Here is a 12,983-nt window from a genome sequence, read left to right on the forward strand (position 1 = left end):
CTGGATTAGGGGCGACACATTGCCTTAGCAACCGCAGCTGTCCTGGCTAATTAAGGATGAGCCGCAGCTGTGGGGGCTCTTTAAGAGACACTGAGCACCTCCCCAGAGGGACGAGCAGACCCCCGCAAGGGGAGAACCTTCCAGTGACAGTCCCAGAGGGGATTGTGACGCGAGCGGAAGGCCGTCATTTTTCTTTCATTTTTGTTTTCGCCTGTCCCATCTCCCACCAGGGCAGTTGGCCTTTTCCTCCCCTGTCCCAGCGTGTAGCTCCACTGGGACAGGTTGAGTTCTCTTTTTGTTTTGGCAGTGTGCTTCCTTTTCTTCCAGGCTGGACCCAGTAAGATAGGGTAAGTCCAGGCTGGATACTGCTGTGCCAAGCGGTTCTTTTTCCCAGGCTGGACTTACCCTATCTTACGGAGTCCAGCCTGGAAGAAAAGGGAGCACAATGCCAAAACAAAATGAGAACTCAACTCGATGCCGCTGTGCAAAGTGGCACATTTTTCTTTTTTGCTTTTGGTTTTTCCCTCTTTTCGTTTTTTTTTTCTATTTTCGCTAACCTCACACCGGATGGAACCTATCCTCATTTGGTGTAATGCCAGATCCACTGTGTCTTACCAAGACTGTTAACACTAAGGGGGAGAAGGGTCTGAGAAGGCTCACAGAAGCCATTGTCGCATTGCAATCCAAGGACATAAAGATCAAATGTAGATCTCCTGATGTGCATAATTTCTTGGGATTATAGGCAACTGATGAAATACTTCATTTGGACTATTAGAACAGAACTCATCCTTGGCTCCAAGAAAGCACCCATACATAGCCACACAAGAGACCATGTAAATTCTGTTCTTGATTTGTTTATGTGAAATATTTGCTCTTCCTAACTTCACAAAGCAATACATACTTTACATTAAAGGATGACACCTTCTAAATTATCATTATATCAGTCATCTTAGAAGTGCTGTACATGTGCTGTACACTTGCACTTTAAATAATGTTTTTTCAGCATGTCCATCTGCATCACTGATGATTACTTTTAAGATACAAATGAATGAATTGTAGACAAAGTCTCATTTGCACACTTGCACTTTTCAACATATCTCTTCAGACACAACATAGCTGTTGAATTTAGCACATGGATGTACTGTAGGTGTTGCTGTAATGCAATTTTTATGATGTAATGGGTTAGATCTTGGCTTGTGGGTTGAGTTCTAGGAAAGGGTCATTTCTGTGTGGCGTCAGCATGCTTTCCCTCTGTTCACCAGGATTCAGTACCTTGTTCTCTGTGTTTCCAGGAAATGTTCCAGTTACTTGAGACCCCAAGTAGGATTAAATGGTATTCTAATGGATAAGTTAACATCTGCAAAGTTTTATTTTTTCAAGAACACTGGCAAGTACATGATATGGTAAGACAGAAGATCTGTATAGAGTAGTAACTTCTCAAACTGTTGGATAAGGGAGATAAACAGGAGAGCATTTTGGCAGCTACAAGCCCCAGAAACCTTAACAACTGAAAGAGGCCACGAGCCTCAGGTGAACTGACACACCTGTACAAAAGCAATCCACTTTGTTTGAAGGAGAACCTGGACTGAACTTTGACCCAAGCCTTTTGCTTTGATTTATGATAAACAGCCTATCTGTCCAGCTTCTAAAGGAGACTCTTATTCAGTATCAAACATCAGTCAAAATCACACATATTGATGATTAAAACACACTAAATTGTACAAAAGAAGTCATTTTTTCAAGGCGTTACAAGGTTGGAGGTTGGTTAAGAGTTTTAAGGTTCATTAACCTCAGTGGTTATTTTTCAAATGGAACATTTTACACATTTTTTCTGTGCTCAGGTTTTACCACCTGTTAGTCTGTTCTATGCAGACAGTAGATTTAATCATGGCTGGACATGACTACACTAGTATCCCTACAGGTATAGGACAGTTTCTGGTGTAAGTAATATTGGTGAACCAAATGTTCCAACTCCTCCCCGTGGACCAGAACTTTCAAACCGATGCCCTAGTCTAGTAACTGGGGACACGTTGCTGTAGAAAATGCCTTCAGATTAGATGGTTAGCTGTGGTCCTGACTACTTGGACATTAAAGATCCTGCCAAGCAATTTCTGATTTTTTTTCTGCCTGATCTGTTGTGTAGTGTTTCAGCTGTGCATCACTAACATGGGTGCTACAATTCAATGGTGAATGAAGTGGGTCCTTTTCTGTATGTACAGCACTATACAAATAAGAGGAATGATTCATTTTAAGAGGCATGACTCAGACACTTTTGGACTACAGAAAATCCATTAATACCCCATAGTGGGGAGATCCAAGGCTTTAGTTAAGTTCAATTTGATATTTCAATTGTCTTTAATGTACACTGTTCCAGAAAATTACGAACAGTTACTAAGGAGAACAACCATTAGGTTGCAATACTACTGAGAGCATTATTTTTAAATCTTTAGTTTTCCTTATTAAGCTATTCAGTGCTTAGAAAACCACTTGAATGTATGTGTGGGCTTGGTGTCTTGATAGTCTTTCCTAAACCCTGAAAAATCCTTGTGTACTCTATTAAAAAATCTGGTGAGAAAATGTCTAGAAAACAGATTACTCATAGTTCAATGATTTGGTTTTGGCATGTATTAATTCAAAATTCTTTAGTAAACCATGCATCAAACCCCTTATGACATACAAATTAGATTACTATTGGCTTTGATTACACTTCAATCCATGAACGGGATAAAAAGCACACAGTCCATTGCGTTCTTGCATGCCCTGATTGGTCTGGGTAGACACACTTAATCTGCCACATAAATGAATATTGAAAAACACAAAACAAAGCAAAAATGGTTCATCATTGAGGTGGGGGTGTTCCTTGCCCATTTTCATTCTAAATTAAAATCGGCATCAAGTCAAGGGTTTTCCAAATATTAAATTACAAGATGACTTCCAAGCCTATTATGGTCTGAAAATTATACTGAAGCCTCTTGCAGATCATCCACATGCTGGATAAGGGAATGACTTACATTTCACATCTAAACCAATTGCAGTAACTCCTTGAATAATACTGACGTGTGTGAAAACGTGTGCACCAAGCAGAAACAATGTTACCATTAAAAATAATGGAAAGGGAAGATAGGTTGTGTTTTCACCTACTGTATCATTTCACAACTTTATTTAATTTTTATTGTTATTTTCATGTACAGTATATGTTTGCATGTGTACAAATATGTTAGCATGCTTTTATGTGTGTATTAGTATATTAGCAAGAATGTACAGTATAATTCTTTGTATGTACATAAACATTTGCATGGCTTTCAGACTGTATGCATAGGCCCGTTACCTTAATAAGGTGGAAAAAGTTGGCCTCAGTTAAGTAAAGGGTATATCATAATATGAAAATAAAAAATAAAAAATTATATCTTTACAGGTTTCTTTTTCTTATTTGAAAGATTTTCTTTGTTTTTTTTATTTGCAGAAGCACTAGTATCACTTGTGCAAGCTTTTCACTCATGATAAGGGATAATAATGTTTACACTTGAAAAAAAAGGATCGCACAAAATGGCTATGGTCTGACACAATGGCAAGCAATGGAATAAAATGGATAACGTTACTGTGTGTTTGTCCACTCACGTGTGCCCCCACCATTCACACCAGTTTACAGCACTCTGTCAAGCAGTCTGCCACCTGAGTTTTTGTACGATATTGTGTGTAATGGCCATTTTACTGATAAATGTTCCCTTAAAAAATTGTTTAATTACAAAAACATGCTCATCAAGTTTATAGGAATTATAGTACCTTCTTAATGATCTTAATGTTTTGATGTCATACAGTAACTTAAAAAATGAACAAAAAAAAGCTCAAGTCTCAACCTCAATGCTAAGCCTTTAGAATAATTCAACTGGATTTGTTTGTTTTCAGTTTACCCAACAATAAAGCTGTGCAGAACTGGATTAATTATTGTAGCGTCAAGGTCAGGAGTCTTGTAAGTAGTGTGCATGCATACAAGGCACATTGTATTGAATACTACCAACTTCCTTTTGCAAATTGCACTTTCAAACTGTCCTGAATCAAAAAACAGAACATTTCAATGAAAAGACTAAGTAATAGCATCACCTTGTAATTAGTATCAGTGATAGTGAGCAGTGACAATTATATAGAAAGAGATATATTATTTATAATGGCCTGGTGCAGACCTAGTACAGTTGATAGGAAGGCAGTATGTCCTGGGCAGATGAGTACTGCCTTTAATGCAACAAGTTATTGGGCACTGCACAAGATTCCCCAGGTGTTAATGGTGTTTGGGGGTTGAATTTAGGGTAATGTAATTAGTGGAGTACCACTGAAATCAGTATGAAGACCACTGTTATTCTTGTGTCAATGATCTAGATTTTGCTATATTTAGTAAACTAGGCAGGTTTGCAGATGATACCAATATGGAGGATTGGGAGGACACTGTAGAAACATGAATAGAAATTTAAAACAATTTTAGATCAAATTCAAGACTGTGCAAAAACCTGGCAGATGATGTCTAATGTAGACAAGTGCAGGGCCTTTCATGTGCTTGTAGCATAAAAGTAAAAGCATAACCTATAATTACAAAACAGTGAGAAAAGAGATTACTTATGAAATAGACTTAGGTGTTTATGTTGACACAATTTGCATCTTATAGAGAATGTGGGGATACTATTAAAAAGGCAAACAAAATACAAAATTAGACACAATACAAAATAATATATCACATAGTTAACAGTATTGAATTTAGATCAAGGGATATTATGTTACATTGTATAATGCACTAATGAACCCTCATTTAGAATATTGTGTTTCAATATGAACAAGAACAACCAGATACATTCCAGGGTTTAAAGGAATGTTCTACACTGACAGACTGCGGAAACTGAACTATCTTAGTTGCGAACAGAGATTATGAGCAGACCTTGTACACGTGTTCACAATCCTCAAAGACTTTGACAAAGTCAACCCATTGTATTGATCAGGCTATTCATGGCTTCCTTCAAACAATTGGATGTCTTGGATCAAAAGCTTCCATATGGGCTAGATACACCAATCGGCCTCCTCTTCTTTGTAACTTGTTTGTGACAGCTTTATTTGGGAACTAAACTGGGGGGTTTGCCAATAGGGGGCATAAACTAGTCTGGAGCTGTACTACAATGGAATGCCTGATTCCTATTATAACAAGGAATAACCTGAATAAAGATTAAAATGAAGGTGCTGTGTCACTCCTTGAAAAATCAGTCTGCATTGATCTTGATAGAACCTGGAGCCACCCAAGTATCTATCATACTTAGAATCTGAACATTTCACGTACTGGAACCAAAGTTTACCTGGATTTGTTCAAATGGCACTTCAAAGCTGAAGGACTCATTGTAGTAAGGGTTAAGAGTATTCTTCTTGATTGTTGTCTTCTTTTTCTTGAGCCTCTTTCCATTCTGCATCAGGTGGATTTTCACATATGGATCTGTAGAAACCAGAAGCTTGACAGGTTAGAAAATGCACTAATATATTACAATGAATTCTGCAGTAAATACTTTTGCTATGAAAGTTCAGAGTATTATGATTTGCTTGTCTGATTAAGTGATAGAAAGTAGTACAAAATCCATAGGAAAAGCACAGGGCCTACTTTTATTGATAGTGGAACAAAAATGTGGTTTACTATCCCAGAAGATTGCTTTTTGTCTCTACATTCTACACTGTACAGACCTCAAACCTCTTAACACAGGGTTGGATTTATACAGCATATATTTACAAGATAGTCTTAAAACAGTACTACAAACCAAAACATATCTCTCTAAGCATTTCTAAATCGAGGAAAATGCAGCTAGTTTTTGTAATCTAGCACAACGGGTCTCACTGATTAGGGCCTACGTAATTCCATTGTTAATTTAAGAATAAACAAATACCAAAATTTAGTTCTAGTTATGTTGGTGGTCTACACTGAGGCCAGCAGCATTAAGAATCAATGACCATGCTAACACAGTCCTTTACCGTTCTGTATTTCAAGCAGTGATGCACTTCTTCCCCTTCCAAAACAGAGTATAATCATCCTTTAATCCTGCAGAAAAAGCCCTTCAAGCCTTTTGTCTGTGAGCAATGCCAGTCCTGATGACACATTGTCTGCACTTGTTTTAATGCATCCCTTTGGTCAATTTACCATTGTGTTAAGCCAAAAAATGTTCTCCAAGGTGACTGTGTGAAACAGCCATAGGAAGAAACACATCCATTCATTTATACATTCCACAATTAATTATCACAGTCCTTTTATTAGTAGTGTGGCATACTTAAAAAACGGTAAATCTCAAAATTGTACAAAACAGCGATGGCCATGACTTGATTAAATCAGTGTTACACAGTTATAGGATATGTCTTTCCTGCTTCACTGGTTGCCTTTTAATCTTAGAATTGATTTTTAAATCTTACTGCTAATGCACAGAATCTGGGTCTCTGTTTCTGAAGGATCAAATGTGTTCTCACACTTCTTTTGTTTTGTGTTCTTCATTCAAGAAGCTGATCTTCAGTCTCTTCCCAAAGCCAGGTTATAAATCTAGGGATCAGAGCCCTCTCGTTGTACAGTGCTAGTACTGTATTTGGAATTACAAAATGATGCACGTACACAAAAGTAATCTTGTTCAAAACCTGAACTTGCTGCATTTCAAAATGAACATTCTCTAAGAGTAAGATAAATAACATTAAATGTCGGCATAAAGTAAAGAGAAAAACTGAAATATATTGACTGCATAAGTATTCAAACCTGTGAAGTAAAATCTATAGTGAAAGCACCCTTGGTAACAATTACAGCTGCAAGTTTTTTTGGCACCATCAGTTCAGTGCAATGTTTGCCCATTGTTTTGCTCCAGCTCTCTCACATCTCTTGCACTAAAACTGCACAAGAGTTTATACTTCTTCCCACAGATTCTCAGTAGATCTCAATAATATCAGGACTTTGGACCACTTAAGGACAGTTTCTCAGTTTAAAACACATCCAGTGTAGCTTTGAATCAATGTCTTTCTGAAAAGTGAATTTTTGTCCCGGTTTTAGGTCTGAAGCAGGTCTTTCTCTAAAATTTGCCAGTACTTTTCTCCATCTATGTTCCCATTAATCTTGATAAGTCCCTGTTGATAAGAAGCAGAACTATAACAATGTTGCCTCCACCTTGCCTGACAGTTGGGATGGTGCTGAATGAGTGATGTGCTATGTTTGGTTTCCATAAGATGTAGTGCTTTGCATTTACAACAAAATATTCCAACCACAAACTGACCACAAACACTCATCATTATCACTTATCAGCATCACTTAGGAGCTTTGTTGCAAGCATCATGGGGGATTTGATATGTTTTTCTCAGTTCTATAAAAGTCCCCTTGGAGATGTGACTGGGATATTGCTGACAAATGGACATTTTCAACCATCTCAGCCACTGTACTCTTCATCTTTTTCAAAGTCAGTGTTGGCCTCATGGTAGAATCCCTAACCAGTTGCATCCTTTCTCAGCTAGTCAGCTTGGTGGGACAGCCTGTTTTAAGTGTCTTTTTTGACTTAACTACTGTATGCTCAAAGGAATATTCAGTTTTCAGACTATTTCATAAAAGTTACCCCAATGTGTTTCTTTATACTGGTGTATTCCTAAATTGTTCTGAAAGCCTCTTGGTTTTCATGGTTCAATCTTTTCTTCAATCTCCCTGAGTGACTTTCCAGAGATCGGTGTATTTTATTCTGGAAACATGTAAATTACTATTATTGCACTCGACTAATTGTGAAGGGGAATTTTGTGCATGTAAATTAATTTAGGTTTAACACAGCAAAGGGTTTGTATACAACCATGAGTTATTCCTTTTAGTTCATATTAATTATATATTTGCTTATTTTTTTCCTTTAAATGTGTAAAATATGCTGTATATATAACACATTGTTAGTTCAAAGTGTCATGAAAGAAAGTTTTAATGCAATAAAATGCGAAAACTGTGCAAGGGTCTCAATGTGTTTGAAAGACACTGTATGTGCCAAAGCTGTGTAGTTCTAAATATTAACTGATTAGAGTCAGTGACTGCATTTAAACTTGGACTAAAACTTATTTTTAATTTCTTGGATTTTTGTTAATTATGAAATGGTTTCACAGTGGTTTGTGAAATTTGCATTAGGCTTTATAAATTAAAAGCCTGCTTGACTGATTAGTGTGTTTTTGAGTACAAATTTCATACTGTACTTCACAATCATTGTAGGGTCTGGAGGCCAGAAACAGATGAGGACTGCACATGTGCAGTGTGTGTAGAATGGATCTTTTATACTAGCCTCAGACTTTGTAGGAGCCATAGTCTCCTTTTCACAGTGTTATATCTAGTTCTCCTGAAGACAATCTTCTACTGTCTTGCACTTCAACTCCTAATAATCCATCTAGTAATCAGGTGAAGAGCCCTTGTTAGGGATGCAATCACGTCTATCAGCCTTCCAGTTTTATCATTAGCAATCAAGCTGTTAAGGCGGTACTTATGTTTTATTTATGCTCTCAGAATGCTAATCAACCAGAAGAACATTTTAGAGGAAAGAGTCTTGTATTTGAAATGGAATTGTTCAAAAGGTACTGAAGGTTAGGAATGTATATACAGTATAAAATTTTCCCAAGGAAAGGATTTGTTAAGCACGTTAGGTGAAGCTGAGCATGAGAATAACGTAAGAATGATTCTAAAAGCATGGGAAATATTTCTTAACTGACTTGTTTGATATGTAACAAAATTACTTCAGCTAAACCTGTAAAGTAAACTGGAATACAACTAACTGAAGTTTTCATTTACACAAGAACTAATTTGAAAATACATTTTAAATTGCAGCTACTAGGTTAACTGAAAACTCATCAAAGGACATACCTTTTTTACCATTTTGCCAGTAGGAAAGTATTGTCAAGAATGTAGGTTTATTTTATAATTTTAATACTATATACAGCTTTTTATTATGTATGTATTTATTTATTATATCTCATTATGCATAACTGCACAGAGAAAAAAAATGATCTTACTTGAAATTTAATGGCTCCTGACAGCAGATAGTCTAATTCTCATCTTTTTTCCCAGTCTTTCATTGAAGGACTTTGCCTCCACCTAGTCCACTGGTATCTGTCAGTTTTTACGTGGAAACTGTCATAAAGAAGCCTTAGCTTATTTCCACTGCAGCTTGAGGGATAAAATACTTTCAGAGTGTCATCACTCCTCTATTACAAAGTCTGAAATTTCTTCACAATTGATGTCTCTTTTAATTGCTGTGACATCCTATTCAAAGGCCCTAGATGGTCTAGGCCTTGATATTTGCTATATTCATTTAGGGAGATGGGAAAATGAAAAAGAATACTCATACTGTAAACACGCAAACGCACACTCCACAACCATTTTAATTTCAATTTCTGCAGAAAGCTATTTATTAGCTAGCAGCCATATCACTCTGCAACTCACAACTAGCAACCCGCTGAAGCTAAGCAGGTGTGAGCCTGGTCAGTACCTGGTCAGTACCTGGATGGGAGACCTCCTGGGAAAAACTAAGGTTGCTGCTGGAAGAGGTATTAGTGGGGCCAGCAGGGGGCGCTCACCCTACGGTCCATGTGGGTCCTAATGCCCCAGTATAGTGACAGGGACACTATACGGTAAACAGGCGCTGTCCTTCGGATGAGATGTAAAACTGAGGTCCTGACTCTCTGTGGTCATTAAAAATCCCAGTCCTGATTCTCGAAAAGAGTAGGGGTGTAACCCTGGCGTTCTGGCCAAATTACCCATTGGCCCTTACCGATCACGGCCTCCTAATAATTCCCATCTATGAATTGGCTTCATAACACTGCTCTCCTCCCCACTGATAGCTGATAGCTGTGTGGTGAGTGTTCTGGTGCACTATGGCTGCCGTTGCATCATCCAGGTGGATGCTGCACATTGGTGGTGGGAGAGGGGAGTCCCCATTACCTCTAAAGTGCTTTGAGTGGAGTGTCCAGAAAAGCGCTATATAAATATAGGCAATTATTATTATTATCTTACCACTCTGCTAGAACAAACAGTTATTACATTGGACTGGCTACTGCTTCAGCATTAAATTTACTCCTAGCAGTTGAAGAAACAAAGTGAAAAAAGATACAGGCTGCTAATTTCTTGTAAAGTTGTGAAATGTCATTGGGTTTCTGATAAAAAAGCATACTATGCATAAGAATGTGTTATAAGAACTGCGTCTATACTATCTAAATTAGAATCTTCAATTCTCCAATAGTAGATGTTTTACAGAAAATGTATATAGTAATAATATTTTAGCTTTTTGTTTTGATCTACTGTAATCCTTTGTGCCTTTTAGAAATTAGGCAGTCATTTGTATTGTGGCTGCAATTCACTTACAAACAAGGTGTGTCTAAGGCACTGTTTTGTTGCAGCATGAAACAAACAGAAAAGCTTTTCTTCATGTCTGTATCATTGCGTAAATTGACCATATTCTGCTGCTGTGCAGCCAAGTATATTTTTTTCTTATTTCTGCTTTTCTATCATCCGTATAGAACTACTGAAGATGAATGTAGAAACAACTTACAAGGCAAAATGTACATTTAGTTCTCCTAACATCAAAAGCTGACTGAATTTTGTAATTGCTTTTACAATTCAAATTACTTGTATGTAACATCAAAGGCCGCAAACTATAACAGCTTTAGTGGGAAGTGAGGAAACGCTGAACAAATTCAGGATATAAATAATAATTAGGGGACCGGAGTGATACTGCAGAATTTCTTTTCTTTAGTCTTCATTTTTAGAAAGTGTATACTGTATTTATCAAGCTGCATTTGAATGAGCTTGATGGTGTCAGCTGAATTTCCTGGTGGAAAGTAGTTGCCATTATTTAACTGCCTCTGGCTAAACTCTGGCTAAACATTGCAGCTGGTATTAATCTATGGACAGAGATGAGTCTACAAAACAATTAGGCAGGTTTGGTTTTGTTGTAGCCCTGTGCATCACAACTTCAAGGTCTACATGTAAAAAGGGAATAAATGGAATATGAAAGATATCCTTGCGGCTGGAAGCATGGCAAAGTTATCTGTAGCAAAGAGCAACCCCCAATGAGAAGACAACAGGTGGGTATAAATGAGCACCAAAACATACACAGAATCAATACCTTTAGCTCAAGATTCCTAATGTTCTCTCCAATCGATAAATAAAAGCTATGGCTGACTGCCATTTGGAATCATGCATATCAGGACAGCTCTATCCGCAATATTCATACATTTAATTTTAATGGCAATGTAAAGATTGAAAGCTTGTTTGCTGTATTAATGAACAGTGGTTTGCATTAACCTAACTGTTGGCAATTATTGTTAGAATAAAAAATAATTCATTTTGACAGGAGAACCTGACTGTTAAAACATTGAACAGCACTTTAAATTTGCAGTCTCTCCATTTCAGCCTTGTATTTCAGCTGATATAAACACTTTTATCTCTACAGGAAAGCTTTCACGCTGCATTCCACAGACTGAAGAGGCCCTGTTTGGAACTAACACTGAACTCTCTGTTGTTACCATATTAGGAATCAAACAGTGCAGAACTGTTTGTACTTTCAGAAGAGACAATCAGCTGGGAATGTCTGGAGCTTCCAGCCAATTTAACTGATGGCAAGAATATTACATTAAAGAGATTCTGCAAAAAAAATCAACCAGTTTTAATAATGCACAGTTTTGCCTGGCTTTTCCCTTAATAGCTAATTAGTATAAATGTTTTAGATCAATATGTTAGAATTAAGATTAAGACTCCTTGAGGCACAGAGCTGTAAAAGGACACTCTAGGTAATTAATTTCTTAACAGATTGGCAAAAACATATTGGGACAAGTGAAGTGTAACACTGGAAGTCATTGGCTGTCTTTTTGTTTCTTTTCTTCTTTACATGGATAATCCTGCCACTGCAGAATCATTTTTGACACAGTACATGTCTTGAAATTCTACACTGGAGGTATGGGTCAATGCTTAAGACTCCCAGTGTTACCTTTTGGGAAGAATCGATTACTAAACTGGTTTGCTTTTTGTCAGGCCTAAGAGTTATGGAATTACTATATTTAAATCTTAGATAATATATGCCATGACCTCTGCTTTCTTGATTGTTAATGAAATCAATTCCTATCACTTTCCTTGCCATGAAAAGACAATACAAAAGTTCTTTGGTTCTTACTGCAGGATCGCACTGCCCCCTGCTGACAGGCATTTACATTGTGCACTATATTCTGCTTATTTGGTAACATGGATTGATTTGTACAGTATGTCAGTCTCACGTTTGCCCCATCGGTAAGGGTACATGTACACTGGGTGGTATGTTGGTTTGTTTTTACTTGTATTCTGCTAAATATTTCACCCTGTGACAAAAAGACCCAGGTGTTCTGTTTCATTTAACACATTAGGCTTATTAAATAAGACCTGGGGTGCCAACTGTGTGTGGGGTTTGTATGTTTTCCCTGGGTTTGAGTGGGTTTCTTTTAGGTGCTCTGGTTTCCTCCCACAGTCCAAAGACACACTTGTAGGAAAACTGTCCCTGGTGTTCGTGTTGTCTGCCATGAGGTGGACTGGCATCTCGCCCAGGTTGTACCCTGCCTTGTGCCCATTGCTTGCTGCAATAGGCTATGCCTCCCCTTTCCCTGCAACCCTGAATTGGATAAAGCTGTAAAATGGAAAATGGATGAATGGGTGGATGGAAGGAGTTTTTAAATGAAACTACAAAACATGATACCAAGCATTTAAATCAGATCATGCAGTAAAATTACTACATTACAATTACCAGGCAGTAGATAAAAGTTTGAATTTGGAAGCAGTGCAGGTGTTCTGTGAACCATAAAATGAGAAATCCTCAGTTTTAGAATAAGGCTTACTTGCTACAGTATTTTTCAAAGTTTGTTTCTTTTCTTTGGGGTTTTACCACAATCCCATTAACAGTCTAGCACGATTCAATGACAGGAGCCTGACAGGAGAAATTTATCAGGCCTGAAGTTGC

At 37.5% G+C, this 12,983-nt stretch overlaps 1 protein-coding gene across 5 annotated transcripts in view; it reads right to left on the reverse strand.

Annotated features, from left to right (window-relative positions):
* The window catches only part of syt1a (synaptotagmin Ia), a 310,241-nt gene that overhangs the window by 4,617 nt on the left and 292,641 nt on the right, over positions 1-12,983 (reverse strand). For all 5 annotated transcript variants that reach the window (XM_088922848.1, XM_088922846.1, XM_088922847.1 and 2 more), the window contains one exon: positions 5,334-5,467. In XM_088922848.1, coding sequence (XP_088778974.1) covers positions 5,334-5,467 — 134 coding nt within the window. The remainder of the gene's footprint in view (positions 1-5,333; positions 5,468-12,983) is intronic.

Source organism: Atractosteus spatula, chromosome 8 (genome assembly GCF_055471065.1).
Source record: "Atractosteus spatula isolate fAtrSpa1 chromosome 8, fAtrSpa1.hap1, whole genome shotgun sequence".
NCBI lineage: Eukaryota > Metazoa > Chordata > Actinopteri > Semionotiformes > Lepisosteidae > Atractosteus > Atractosteus spatula.